Source organism: Vicugna pacos, chromosome 10, assembly GCF_048564905.1.
Source record: "Vicugna pacos chromosome 10, VicPac4, whole genome shotgun sequence".
Lineage (NCBI taxonomy): Eukaryota > Metazoa > Chordata > Mammalia > Artiodactyla > Camelidae > Vicugna > Vicugna pacos.
The window spans coordinates 28,820,099-28,835,605 of NC_132996.1; the positions used below are offsets into that span (position 1 = coordinate 28,820,099).

At 35.9% G+C, this 15,507-nt stretch overlaps 1 protein-coding gene across 2 annotated transcripts in view; it reads left to right on the forward strand.

The window, feature by feature from the left end:
* Positions 1–14,807, forward strand: part of RRM1 (ribonucleotide reductase catalytic subunit M1) — a 34,289-nt gene extending 19,482 nt beyond the window's left edge. For both annotated transcript variants that reach the window (XM_072969342.1, XM_006203403.4), the window contains 11 exons: positions 626–709; positions 1,901–2,062; positions 2,442–2,521; positions 3,161–3,362; positions 5,997–6,146; positions 6,357–6,578; positions 8,206–8,282; positions 10,335–10,470; positions 11,342–11,437; positions 12,668–12,856; positions 14,178–14,807. In XM_072969342.1, coding sequence (XP_072825443.1) covers positions 626–709; positions 1,901–2,062; positions 2,442–2,521; positions 3,161–3,362; positions 5,997–6,146; positions 6,357–6,578; positions 8,206–8,282; positions 10,335–10,470; positions 11,342–11,437; positions 12,668–12,856; positions 14,178–14,363 — 1,584 coding nt within the window. In that variant the 3' untranslated portion in view covers positions 14,364–14,807. The remainder of the gene's footprint in view (positions 1–625; positions 710–1,900; positions 2,063–2,441; positions 2,522–3,160; positions 3,363–5,996; positions 6,147–6,356; positions 6,579–8,205; positions 8,283–10,334; positions 10,471–11,341; positions 11,438–12,667; positions 12,857–14,177) is intronic.
* The last annotated feature ends 700 nt before the right edge of the window (positions 14,808–15,507 follow it).

Sequence of the window (15,507 nt, forward strand, 5' to 3'; positions counted from 1 at the left end):
TTTTTTTCTTTTAAACATCTTTATTGTGGTATAATTCCTGTACAGTAAACTGCACACACATATTTTAGATGTATAGTTTGATGAATTTTGGTGGATGTATACACCTATGAAACCACCACCACAATCAAGATAGCTAATATTTCCTTGATGAGGTATCCTCTAATCTTAGGAGTTTCTATACTTTCTTATCTTCATTCTAGAATCCACTTATTGCTGAGAATCTTCGTTTACCTTTATTGTCTTGATTTATCCATTGCATATAATTCTTACTATAAGTTGCCTTGAATTATTTTGGGAAAAAGATATTGTAGTAGTGCTTTTACTCTACTTTCAAAGGTGTGGGGTTTAAATTTAGCTATCCTGATTTTGAATTCTTTTGACTTATAATTGTTATTTCTCATCGTAAATTAGAGATGCCATGAAATAACTTTGTACATCACTGTAATTCAACAAAATTTTATTTTATTGTGGGCATTACATTTTCAAAGCAGAAGTAAAGATAGGGAGCAGATAAAACTTTGTAGACTAACAGAGGATAATTTGTCCACTGTTGAGCCATTTTGATCTTCTTGTGGAGCCCCCCTCCTTCTTCTCCAGATGCCTTTATCCTTGGTTTCTCTTTCAGACTAATGGTAATTCCAATGGCCTTGTTCCGATGCTGAGAGTATATAACAACACAGCTCGATATGTGGATCAAGGTGGAAACAAGGTATGCTCTGTTAATGAAAGTCCTGGAGCGGGGAGGGTATAGCTCTGTGGTAGAGGGCATGAATAGCATGCATGAGGTCCTGGATTCAATCCCCAGTACTTCCATTAAAAATAAATTAAAAAAAAACCTAACTACCTCCCCCCACAAAAGTAAACATACAAAAAAAGAAAGTACTGGAAATCAGAACTAAAAATCTTTAGTCATGTATGCTTATAATAAGATGGCTTATTGACTAAGTTTTTAGCAACTTTGCTTTTTTTTTTTCACTTTTATGGTCAATTTAATGAGTATGATTTTTACTTTAAAGTACACACACTTGAAATATACAGTTGGATAATTTTGACAGATGTACATACTTGTATAATCACACCAATCATGATGTAAAACATTTCCATTGCCCAAGAATATTTTCTCATGCCCTTTGTATTAATCACCCCCATTACTCCCACCCATACATATTTTATCCCTGGCTCCAGGCAGTCAACTTTCTTACATGACAGTTTATTTGCAAAGAATTTTTAAAGCTGTGACTCATATTGATACCTAACTTTGAAAAGGGGTTGCAATATGTTTTCTACTTTTTAAAAAAATCAAAAACAAAAACAAAAAAACAGAAAGCAAAACTCTGCCTATAGAGGGAAAAGTAGAGAGTATTGGGTCATTTATCCAATGTTATCAGCAGCATAGTTTGCAACTTGAGCCTGACTCTTTCGGATATGTAGGCACACTAATCACCTCTTGGTTTGTGAATTTCTCTCTAATGTACTTAAAAAAAAAATCTATGGGACCCTTGATAAGATATACCGCCCTTTTGATCTTTAATAAGAGTACGACCTACTGCTGTCAAAGCTGAAGCGATTTTCTTTGGGCTTTATGTACGTGTCACATAGTGAAGAGTGAGCTGGACGACTGAAGGGGAAGCTCCACCTCTGGTTCACTGTGTCACTTTGGATAAGTTATTTAGTCTTTCTTGTTCCACACTTTCTTTGTGTTAAAGTTCTTTTTTATTCTTAGAATTATAAGAAAAATACTACTACTTAATATTTTTATAGTACTTTTATTTGTATTATCTCATTGAACTCATTAATTGTAGTGAAGATCCTAGGAGATATTACTGAAGTGCTTTGGAAAATGCAAAGTTTCTTTGTTTCATTCTGATTCTGAAAAGAATGATGGTTTATTTACCACTAGCGACCTGGTGCATTTGCAATTTACCTGGAGCCTTGGCATTTAGACATCTTTGAGTTTCTTGATTTAAAGAAGAACACAGGAAAGGAAGAGCAGCGTGCCAGGGACCTTTTCTTTGCCCTTTGGATTCCAGATCTCTTCATGAAACGAGTGGAGACTAATCAGGTGAGAGATAGGTACTCGTTAGTAATAACAACCTAATTCATATAAGCTTTCTCTTCAGTCATCTTAAATCATGCTTAGGAAGATCCCCCTATGTGTTACACAATGGAAAGGCAGTCTCCGAGCAAGTTAAGAGTTGCCATTCTTGCCTCTTGGATTTTTATTCTCTAAAGTAGATGCTATCTGACCTAGATGCTTAAAAGGTTATGAACAAACAAGCAGAACTAGATGTTTGGGCCTGAACCTAAAATGATTATTTATTTCTAAAGCAAAATTTTAAGACAATCTATGGAAGCCACCCTATCCCTAGCAGTGTTCTTAATAGGCTGTTTGGTTGGTTATTTCAAGTTTCTTATGGTTGGTACTGTCCTTCCCCTTGTAGGACTGGTCTTTGATGTGTCCAAATGAGTGTCCTGGCCTGGATGAGGTCTGGGGAGAAGAATTTGAGAAGCTGTATGAAAGGTATGGGAAAAATATGACAGTAATAATGTTTTAACCATATGTTTTTTCCTGTTTACAGGATCCACATTTTAAAACTACGTCAGTCATTAGCCAGTTTCTAGGAATCTACAGAAGCATCTAGAAGAGGATATGACTAATGATTTTATTTTGGTCATGTTTCTTCCTGAATCTTCACTAAAACTTTGGTTTCTGTCTTCTTTCTTAAAACTTTGGGATGTAAATAGGTGTTTGTGTTTTTTAAAAGGATCCTTTTAAAAGTTAATGCAGAGAGTTATTTGGCAGGGTTATTGGTTTGCTTTGTCATAGAGTACATTTGATAAAATGCTATGCTTTATATTGTATACAGGAATCAAGAGCAACTAGGACACAGCTGTCAATAGTCATTAAATAACAGCAAAAGACTTAGCACAATAGCATGGTTTGCTACTTTAAATTTTGTTCCTTTTTATTATGGAAGGTATTGTTGATTTAGTGGGATTAGCTTTCACCAGACTAAAATGAATATCCTAAATTTTTTCACTTAGCAAAACTTAGAGTTTAAGAGTTTTCCTAATTTTATACTTTAGTGTTTCTCTTCATGTTGTCTGTCGTAAAGATTTTCTTAGGGAATTTTAAATTAATATTAGCTTTGCCTTTCAGTTATGAGAAACACGGTCGTGTCCGCAGAGTTGTAAAAGCTCAGCAGCTTTGGTATGCCATCATTGAGTCTCAGACCGAGACAGGTACCCCGTACATGCTCTACAAAGATTCCTGTAATCGGAAGAGCAATCAGCAGAACCTGGGAACGATCAAATGCAGCAACCTGTGCACAGAAATAGTAGAGTATACTAGCAAAGATGAGGTAGGTAGAAAAACTGCTTCAAGTACTGAGAGAAGACTCTTTAGAGTTAGTGAATTGTTATGAATCCTTCACATGATTTCAGTTAAGTTGGGTGAAGGGAGTTTTCTTAGCTTGCTGTAAGCAGAAGGGCACTAAAATAGAGATTATAAAGGAAGAAAGAGCTGTGATGTGTGCCCTTAAAAGTCTTTTAGTCTGAGCCACGTAGAAAAGACTCCGCTTTTTGTTATGTACACATTGTTGTAATAATTTTTACTTTAGATAAAATAGCAGTATATAGTTACAGTGGTTTAAGACAAACACAATAACTTGTTAGGATGCTTATTCAGTTTAAAATATGTAAGCACATAGAAAATCCTTTTAGAAAATGGTGAAACAGAATTCTTACCTCAGATCGTAAAGGCGATTCACTGAAGAGGCAAGGTTAGAAATGGAACATAGATTTGCTTACTTAATTTTTTTTGTAGGGGGAGGTAATTAGGTATATTTATTTATTTTTAGAAGAGGTACCTGGGATTGAACCCAGGACCTCATGCATGCTAAGCATGCGCTCTACCACTTGAGCTATACCCTCCCCCCCGTAGACTTGCTTATTTTAAAAAGAAGTTTATGGAAAAATTTTCCATTTGGGAAGAACAGCCTGTATGACAGATCAGAGATAGGGATAGGTTTTGTGCAGTGAATGTCAAGTTTTTGTTTTTGTTTTTGTTTTTGTTTTTTTGATGGAGCAAATATATTAAGGTTTAGTGTATGGAGAGTTGGCTGTGTGGCTGGGGGAAGGGAGATAGTATGTGAAAGCTGGCATGTCTAGAGATAGGAAAGCCCTTGTAGATTTCTGAAAGGAAATAGTATCAAGATGCTAGGATGGGAAGGACAACTCTTGCTTCTGGTTATTGAATGGCTTATTGTGGAAAGAGGTCTGAGCACCAGCTATGTGTAAGACACTATACCATAAGTTCTCTGGGATAGAAATGGATATGGTCCAGCCCCTGTCTTTTGGAAACTTATAATTTAGTTGGAGGAAATTGGCATATACTCAAGTGACTATTATGTAAGATAGATTATATTATAGAGACTGAAATGACCCTTTTTAAAACAAAAATCAGATCATATAATTTCTTCACATTCCTCTTTGACTTTCCAGTCTGTCTACATTTTGTTTGTTCTTTTTTTTAAAAAAAATTGAGTTATGATTCACATACCATAAATTTCACCCTTCTAAAAGTATACAACTCAGTGTTTTTTAGTTGCAAGGTTGTGCAACTATCACCAATGTCTAATTCTAGAACATTCTCATCACCTCAGAATGAAACCTTGTACCCATTAGCAGTCACTTCCTGTTCCCCTCTTCACCCAGCCCCTGGCAACCACTAATCTCTTTTCTGTCTCTGGATTTGCCTATTGTGGGCATTCCATAGGAGAAATGGAATCTTGTAATATTTGTAATATTTGTAGCCAGCCACACTGTAGCATATATCAGTATTTCATTTTCAACCTTACAGTCCTCTATAGGGTCCTACATAACTGGGTATCCCCACCTCATCTGCTCTTACTTTCCCCCTTGCTCACTGTGCTCTAGCCCTACTAATTTCCTTGCTGTTTCGCAAACATATCAAGCATGCTCCTGCCTCAGGATTTTTGAGTGTTAAAATGCTCTTCCCCCCAGAATAGCCACATGGCTTGTTTTCAACCTCTTCAGTTCTTTGTTAATATGTCATGATCTCAGTGATGTTTTCCTTGACAACTCTATTTAAAAGTGTCACTCCCTCCATACTTAGCCCCAAGACTCTTTTCTTTTCCTGCCCTATTAGTTCCCCTAGCATTTTTCAGACTTATGTAATTAGAACCATGTTTTAAAAATGGGTACTTAGGCAACATGTGTAGAGTTGAGTAGGTATGAAAGGTGTGCGGGAGTGTAGGTGAGAGGAGTTGAGAGTTTGGATTGGAATAGTCATAATCAAAATGGCAAAGAAAGTGTATTCATTCAACATTATTAAGCATTTACTATATGCCAGTTATGGTGCTAGTACTAAAAGTACAAGGATAAATCAGATATGATCCCTACCTGAGAAAGCTCACCACCTAATGTAGTATAGTAAGAGACTCAGCTGAAGAGCTTTTTCAAAATTCACAAACTTGGATCTTTTGTTAAGGGCTTGTCAGAGTCTCAGTGAGGGTGAGGTAGGCATGTGTAATTTGGAAGAGCTTTCTGCAGTGATGGAAATGTTCCATATTGAGTGGCTGTTGAGCACTAGTGCAATTGAGAAACTGAATTTTAAATTTCATTTAATTTTAATTAAATAGCTATGTGTGGCTGGTGGCTGCTGTGTTGGACAGTGCACATCGACTGAGATAGATATACATAAAAATTATAGCACAATGTGATGTCTGTCTGGTAATAGGACCATGTACTAAGAACACAGGGTTCTCTCTGCATCTTATCTATTTCGCTGCTGCATGTTACAGTTCACATGTGTGAATAGGTATTGGAAGTTAGAAACGAATTGGTGAATGATAAAGAGGTAGAAATCAAAGATAAAAATTTTAAATTTTAATATCAGAGAGTGTTAGAGGCTTATAGGGTAGTGTCATTGACACAAGGGAAGAAATAAAAATTATGTGCTTCTTGCATTCCAGGTTGCAGTTTGTAACTTGGCTTCTCTGGCCCTGAATATGTATGTCACATCAGAACACACATATGACTTTATGAAGTTGGCTGAAGTCACCAAAGTCATTGTCCGAAACTTGAATAAAATCATTGATATTAACTACTACCCTGTCCCAGAGGTATGAATAGATTTCTTTGCTCATTAGTAATTATTGAAATTCAATCTGGAGGGAGTTTATCAAGGTCTTCCAGTCATTATTTAAATGGTTATCATTGGAGTGGTGTGAGAAAACTGAGATAAAGGGAGGGAGTGTGTCATTTGGTGCAGAATGTTGCTTTTACTGTTCATTAATATTATCTCTTTCTTCTCAAAACCTGTTGACACAAAGGCAAGCGTATCAAATAAACGCCATCGCCCCATTGGAATTGGGGTACAAGGTCTGGCAGATGCTTTTATTCTGATGAGATACCCTTTTGAGAGTCCGGAGGCCCAGTTATTGAATAAGCAAATCTTTGAAACCATTTATTATGGAGCCTTGGAAGCCAGCTGTGACCTGGCCAAGGAGTATGGCCCATATGAAACGTATGAGGGCTCTCCAGTCAGCAAAGGAGTAAGTATATGGATGAAATTTCTTTTTGCCTGTAAGTTCCTATAGTAGGTTGAATGGTAGCCTTCAAAAATGTATGTTCACATTCCTAATGCCTGGAACCTGTGAATGTTACCTTATCCGGTTTAAAAAGAGTCTTTGCAGATGTAATTAAGGATTTTGAGACGAGGAGATTATCCTGGATTATCCAGGTGGGCCCTAAATGCAGTGACTCTTGTCCTTACAAGACACACAGAGGAGAGGAGGCAACACAACCATAGAGGCAGAGATGGGAGTGATGCAGCCACAACCCAGGAATGCTCACAGCCACTAGAAGCTGGACAAGGCAAAGAACAGAATCTCCTATAGAGCCAATGGAGGGAGTGAGGCCCTCCCAACATATTGATTTTGGCTTTCTGGCCTCCAGAACTGTGAGAGAATAAATTTTTGTTATTTTAAACCACTAAGTTTGTGGTAATTTGTTACCCCAGCCACAGGAAACTCATATGGTACATTTGTCTCTGGAGTGAAAAGGATACTCTATTTTAATCTCTTTTATATAAAACTAATCATTGCTAAAATGATGTAAGAAAAATGCTAACTGTGTTGGTTTTCTGTTACTAAACTTAGTGGATTAAAAGAACATACATTCATTATCTGTTTCCATGGTTCAGGAGTCCAGGCTTGGTTTAGCTGTATCTTAACTCTATGTCTCTCAAGGCTACAGTCAAAATGTTGGTAGAGACTGTGGTCTCATCTGAGGTGTAGGGTCCTACTCCAGGCTCACCTGATTTTTGGCAGAATTCATTCCTTGCAGCTCTAGAACTCATGGCATCTTGCTTCTTCAAAGCCAGTAAGAGGAAGTGTTTCTCATTTCAAGAAGAGCCCAGGCCAGTCACACTTTGGGGGGTTTTCATTTGATAAGTCGGGGCCACCCATTATCATCTTCCTTTTGAGTAAAAAATTAACTGATTTGCAACCTTAATTACATCTGCAGAAACCCTTCACCTTTGTCATAATTATGTGAGTAGCATTGTCATATTTCCAGGTCCCGTACACATTGAGGAGGAGGAGAGTGTAATGGCCTATACACGAGGGGGTGAGAATTTGGGAGCTGTCTAGAATTCTGTCTTCCACTCTGCCTTTATCATCAGTAGTATGATTCTCCATGTAAAATAAGATGTTATTTTTAGTTCTGACAGTTCCTGCTGATAGTTAAGAACTCTAATGTACCATTGTTTGAAAACAGATGTTTATTAGCTAAGTAGCTATAGATCAAGGGACAGATCAAGGCAATTAAGAAAGGTGAGGGTAGAGTTACGCTTTTACTCTGCAAAAAGAGAGTGCATCTCAGCAACACTTTTCCATGAGTGTTAGGATTTCCTGGTTTGTAGAAATGTTATGGGTCCTCTGAGAGGGCTTAGCAGGGACATGGGTAAGAGGTAAGCCTTAATTAATTAGTCTTCTTAACTTGCTTCTAATCAGTATGATTACACAGAAATTTGTTGAGGAAAATCTCTGGTCCTTGTACCCCTTACACAGTTCTACGGAAGACAGCATTTGTTAGGATGTGGGGGCATGGCAGTTAGTCATTTGCTTAGTCTTTGTCATAGGTTTAAGTTGTCATAAATTTGTGGTGTTTATTCTTTAGATCCTTCAGTATGATATGTGGAATGTTACTCCTACAGACCTGTGGGACTGGAAGCTTCTCAAGGAGAAGATTGCAAAGTAAGTAGAGACATAAAGTAGCTTTGAAGTAAGGAGGGTTCGGGTTTTCATCATGGCTCTTTCAAACTTAGGTATGTTATTTTCGCTTCTGAAATTCATTTTTTCTCTTAAATGGGACTAAAATGACCTATATATAAAACTATTTTTGTAAAAATGCCTCCTAGGACACTGCATGTATAGTAACCTGCAAATTGCTTGGTGCAGTGAAAGCATTTTAATACTTGGTAGGTATTATTATTATTAGTTTATCTTGTTTTAGGGGGCTTAACTGCCAAGATTAGGTAGTTCTTTTTCTCATTAAACCTTCATATTTCCAAGTGTGCTTACTTTTTAAATGTTTTTCACTTTTATTTATTGCTTAACCATATTGGGCACATAAATGGCTTTCATTGAATTGATTGTCAGAAATACATTAGGAATTTTGGAAGAGCTTTTGGAGGGTTTAATGTGTTAAATTTTGTGAAAGGAGAATGTAAAAGTTGAGTCTTTGCAGGCCTTTTCAACTAATAAACATAAGAGATTTAAGGGTGGGCAGAATGTTTTTCTGAGTCAATGAAACAAATTCTTTTCATTTTCTATCATGATGCATTTGTCATCTCTGGGTTAATGCATATACAAAGTGTTTAATATTTGTACAGGGAAGCATTAGCTTTAATATGCTCTTTAAAATATCTATCTGCCTTCATATTGTTTTATTACTCAAATAATACATGTTAGAAAATTTAGAAAAACATACACGTGGAAAGGGAGTAAAATGAAAATTATCCCAATACCACCTCTCCCTAAAAACCTGTTTGTATCTTTTTGTCTGTCATCCTTCAGACTTTTCTTCTGAGTGTGTATGCATGTGTGTATTTATGTGCAAATTCAGTTTTTGCACAATGGGCCCGTACTCTATTTTTTATTTGTTTTTTTTCTCAAAATACTATAGTTTAGATTTTTTTATATACAGCTTTTTAAAATTTAAAAATTAATACATTCATTGTTAATAAAGTTTTTCCGTACGGAAAAAAATAGAAAGTAAAAGCCTTTCTTTATACCACTTGTCCCACAAAACAAACAAAAACCCAACTTACTCCTTTTCTCAGAGATAACTGTTGTGAATGGTGTATATTTTTCTAGACCTGTTTCAGTGCATTTGGAGAATGTGGTCAAACATATTCTGAGACTTTTAATTTAGTGATTTATTTTGGAGATCTTTCTCTTTTAGAGATCTGCCTAATGTTTTTAATGATTATAGACAATTCCATCATTTAGGTGTATCATATATATATATGACTTTTCAAAACGTCTTCCTGCCTGTGGACAGGAAACCACTGTCCACTTTACTGAGGAAGTAAAGACATGGATACAGTTGGTGGTTTGCTTGATGCCTCACAACTAGAAAGTGACAGTGAGGTTGAAAGTCCAGTTGTACAGACTCCATTAGGGTACGAGGCTCTATGCTAAGTACTGTATGATCCCAGAGGTATGGGATGTAGGAAAGATGATCTCTTTGTGCTTAAGAAACTTAAAACTAAGTAAAGTAAGACATTTAACATAAATAAAATATACCTAAAGGTACAGGTCATAGAAAGTATTTGCAGAGCAAATCTTTTTTGGTGATAGATGTCTGGTTCTGTCCACTTTTACGTCATTATGTTTCCTTCAAGGGCCTAGCACAGTGATCACATAGGCACTTAGAAAAGAGTGTGGGTTGAATGAGTGTACCCTGATACAGGTAGGGACCAACAGCCATTTGAGTATTTTCCTTGGGCAAGGAAATATATCAAGTACTGTGATTCCTTAGTGGCAGGAGTCATGGCATGGCAAGGATTGCAGTAAAAACTGTGTTAATTCTGTTTAGGAGTGAGGCATTTAGGAGAGGGGCAAGCTATACCACCCATACTGTGGAGCTGCATCTCTACACAGATTAAATTCAAAAGTCAACATGTGAGTCTAATGCATGTATATTACTCAAAGCTCCTGCATTTACTACAGTGACTTAAAGTAGCTACCTTCCTGGCAGATTGTAGCTTTAGGACCAGCACCTAATAATCTCCTTTTCCTTAGGTATGGTATAAGAAACAGTTTACTTATTGCCCCGATGCCTACTGCTTCAACTGCTCAGATTTTGGGAAATAATGAGTCAATTGAACCTTACACCAGTAACATCTACACCCGCAGAGTCTTGTCAGGAGAATTTCAGGTGAGAAGCTCACAGCCAGATCTACAGGAAAATCTTTCAAAAGCCAGATGTTGAGAATAAATGCTACTCATATTTAGTATGCCATTTATCATAGTATGGGGGCAGTTTTGATAAAGTGAGTCATCGGCATCTCTAATATTGTTTATGTTATTTCAGCATATAAATATATAAAGTATCTGCCAAAAGAATGAATGATTGAGGATTGAGTAAGTAAGCGACTTGTTGATATTGAAGTTCACATGATGTTTAACCATTCTATAATAATAATGATTATACTATAACCTCAGATGCTTAAGTTGATGATATTCAAGCTGTATGGAAGTATCATTTAGGTCATTGGTTCTCAGCCTTGGTTACAAATTAGAATTTCTGAAGGGCAGGACCAGTGTTCTGTTTTGTTTTTTTTTTTTAAGGTTCCCAGGTAATTCTTATATACAGCTAAGCTTGAGAATCACTCATTTAAAATTCTAAAGATTTTTATTTGTGAATTTGCAGATACTCTGAATTAAATTTCTGTAGGTTTTGAGATGGACACACTTCTCATTTTTCTTTTTAAGTATTTATTGTGTCCTTACTTAAAAAGGAAAAAGAATCATTCTACGTAGATTTACTCAGCCTAGGCAGTATTAGTTCTTTTCACTTTTGCAAATACCATACATTATGTTTTGAATAACAAATATCAAGATTTTAGAGGAATATAGCTTTCATGTGGTGGGATGGATCTCTCAGTTTTATACAAAATAGAATTTACCAAGCAATCTAATATTAAATAATTCTTCAATGATTTTACTTACTTTAAGCCCCAGGTCTGTCTGTTTAGACCCTGTCATGGTTATTCATCCTTTCATATCTTTTCTGTTTTTCCTTTCAGATTGTAAATCCTCACTTACTGAAAGATCTCACTGAGCGGGGCTTGTGGAATGAAGAGATGAAAAATCAGATTATTGCATGCAACGGCTCTATTCAGGTACAGAATGAAAAAAAAATATGCTCTTTAGGAGCTAAGTTGGATATTGGTACCTTCTCACTTATCCCAGGCAATGTAGAGAAAGAATGATTATTTATTGTGGTCATATAGGCTTATGTAGCTCTGTTCAACCCTGCATTGGGCTGGGATTAAATACATCTTCCGATAGGTATGTCTTACCCTCTTGTTTATGCAGTAATATAGTGGTTCACAACTTCTCTGTACATTAGAATAAATTGAGCAGCTTTTAAAATCCTGAGGTTTAGGTTGCACCCCATAACAGTCAAATGTCTGAGAATGGGAGCCAAGTGTCAGTATTTTTGAAAAACTTCCTGGGTAATTCCAGAGTGCATCAAAGTTTGAGGACCATTGATATAAAGCCTGAAATTAGAGAGTCAAACTTAATTAAAAAGTATAATGGAGATTGAAGACTGATAGTCCAAAAGACAGAGCCACAAATAGTATTTGTTTATTTGTGTGTGTATTTATTTATTTATTTATTTATTTAAAATGAAGGTACTAGAGATTGAACCGAGGACCTCATCCTTGCTAAGCATGCACTCTACCATGAATTATACCCACCCCTGCCAATACAAATAGTGTTTAACAGTAAAATATTTGGAACTGAGAATCAAGAAGCATTTATTTATTTGTAGAAAGAGACCTCTGGCTAAACATTGATCTGCCTGTAACATTTCTATGTTTGCTGATAGAAACTGTAGTATTAGCCAATCTTTGTTTTGATACAGGCTAACCCTAGACCTAAGACAGCCTTATTTCTATTGGCTCCAACTGGAGTTTGTGGGGTCCCAGCTTATTTAAAGGATTTTGTCTCATTGCTTCCTTGGGTCATGTCCCAGAGTAATAGCCCTGAGTTTTTGTATTTTCTGCAAAACTCAAGGGTCATTTATTATTGCTGAGTTCTGACTTTTCTTTCCTGTATTAAGTGCGTGTAGAACAATGAATGTTTTGGCCATTACCAATTAAAGATAAACCTTAATCACTACCATCAGATTGATATTTTGTTGGTTAGATGGGGTTTTGTTGGACTTTCTAGCCAGAGGTGAGCAGTCTTGGGAAACTTGGTAAGGGTCATGTTGTATTAAAATGAATGATAGGGTAAGATCTGGCTGGAAGTAGAACCAAGGTCAGACCCTTTGGTCATCATTCTGTTAATTATACTGTTTTCTTCAGTCTGAGTCCAATAAACATTTGGTTTCCCTTCTTCAGAGCATACCAGAAATTCCTGATGACCTGAAGCAACTTTATAAGACTGTGTGGGAAATCTCTCAGAAAACCGTACTCAAGATGGCAGCTGAGAGAGGCGCTTTCATTGATCAAAGCCAGTCTTTGAACATACATATTGCTGAGCCTAATTATGGCAAACTCACTAGTATGCACTTCTACGGCTGGAAACAGGTTGGTGGAAGAAGTCAAGGAGGGCTTATTGCCAACTTTGGACATTTTAGTATTGGATTAGAGTTTTATATTCTAGCTAACTATCAATATTGTCACCTAGAAGTTCTTTCACTTCAAATCCAATATGTTAAAAGCAACTCATGGTTTTTATACCAGATTAAGCTCCCATTTTGGATATTCTTGTTTCTTTTAGGATTATTTTATTCCTAAGCTTGGAGTTATGATCCTCCCTTTACTCTCCATACAGTCACTCACCATGTTGTGTTGGTTGTTACTTTTATACTATTTCTTGAGTACCTTCCTTCATATTCTACCACCATCATTATTTTAAAAAGTTTTTTTATTTTTCAGTTTTATTGGGTAGAATTTTTACAATCTGACTGCACATAGACAATATATTGCATATAAATACATATACACAATGTACTGCACATTTAAAAAATGTATGTATATATACCATTCATTGTTTCTAAGAATGTTTAGAGCTTTAGCTTTTTAAACTTACATAGTTATCAAAGGAATAAAGCCAGCCACAAAATAAGAGTTAATTCATAAAGATACATCCACCCCCTATTAATAGCAACATTATTTATAATTGCCAAGACATGTCTGCCACCATTATTCTTAACTTCATAACTGATCTCTTTGCTTCTGGTATCTCTGCTCTAGGCCATCTTGTGTACTGCTATCATTCCTAAAATAAAACTTGACACATGTCAACCCACTATTAAAAAATATCTATTGTTTCCCCACCTTATCTTTCTATAGTGTAAAAGCTAATCACAGTATAAAAGCTAGTCATTACCAACTGTAAAGACTTGTGATTCTGGATTGTATTCTTATTTCCTGGCAAGACGCTGGGTGTTTATATAGAATTATGAATTTTTTTTTATTTGAAAAACATTGAACATACACTGTGTGCCAGGGCTGGGGATTCTGAATAGAAGATGATGATCCTTATCTTTGAAGTAGTCGTAATCTGTTCTTATACAGAGATACAGTCTAGCTCTCCAAATAGTTATAATCTAAGGCAGAAATGTTATCTTAGGCACACTGGGAAGTCATACACGTAGAAACAAAAAAATGACTAGAGAACAAAAATATTTGGCATTTTCAAAGAGATAAGCTTGTTTTAGGGGTGAAAAGGACAGAGTATACTCTTTGACCATCTCTCTCTCTCTTTTTAAGCATTTTTGAGAAGGCTGCCTAGAGGAGTTATAATTCCAAGTTTAGAAAGCAATTATGAAAATGTAAACATTGGCCTTAAATGTCTAGTGTTTTCACAGTTTCTCCTAATTGGTTGTATTTATTTCCCTTTTAGGGTTTAAAGACTGGGATGTATTATTTAAGGACAAGACCAGCAGCTAATCCAATCCAGTTCACTCTAAATAAAGAGAAGCTGAAAGATAAGGAAAAGATATCAAAAGAAGAAGAGAAAGAGAGGAACACAGCAGCCATGGTGTGCTCTTTGGAGAATAGAGATGAATGTCTGATGTGTGGATCCTGAGGAAAGGCTTAGAAGAGACCAGCACCTCTTCAGTAGCCAAACTGCTTCTTGAGCATAGATAAGTGTAGTATGTTTGCTTGAAGTGGTAAGGCTTTGCTGGACCTTATTGCAGTAAAAGGATCAATTGATTTAAAGTACTGTTTCTATATAAGTATGAAAGTTATGATTTTTTTAAATTGATATATTGGGCATCAAAGTAGACGTTTTAGGAATGCAAAAGAAGGCATCTTGCAAATAGGGAGTGATTAAGGAGGGTTTCATCACCAATCTGGCACCTCTTTTCTGGTGACATCAGTTTTTGTAAGGAGACTTAGTTTTGCTGCTTTGACTGGTTTGTCCATAGAAGCGAAACTGAGTCATAACCCACGAGAAATGCTGACAGGACCTTTATCTGAATAAGGTCCTATAGGTCATTCTGAAATAAAGATAAAAATTTTAAATGATTGTGTGGACTAATTTTGTCACTTACTTTCATACAAAGGTCAAATTTGAAAAAATGTTTTCTTTGAGAGTTTAGGGAATAAGTTTTAAGACAAATTACTTGGTCACTGTATAGAATTCTGACTTTAATTTATGCCTTTTTCTTTTTTTTAAATTGTGGTAAAATAGGCATGACAAATGTTACCATTTTACCCATTTTAAAGCATATAGTTTAGTGGCATTAAGTACATGTGCAGTGTACAACCATCACCGCTGTCTATTTACAGAACTTTTTCATCATCCCAAACACAAACTGTATATAAAATAATAATTCCCCATTCCCTTCTCGCATCAGTCCCTGATAACCTCTGTTCTACTTTCTGTCTGTGAATTTGCTTATTCTGGATACCTCATATAAAAGGAATCATACGATACCTGTCCTTTTCTGTCTGGCTTAATTTCACTTAGCATAATGTTTTCAAGGTTCATTTATGTATCATGTATCAGAATTTCATTCCTATTTAGGGCTGTATAATATCCCATTGTATGTATATATCACATTTTGTTTTTCCATTTTTCTATTAATGGACATTTGGGTTATTTTACCTTTGGCTGTTGTGAATAATGCTGCTGTGTACACTGATGCACAAAGTATCTGAATTCCTGCTTTCACTTCTTTTGGGTATATACCTAGGAATGGAATTGTTGGACTATATGATAATCT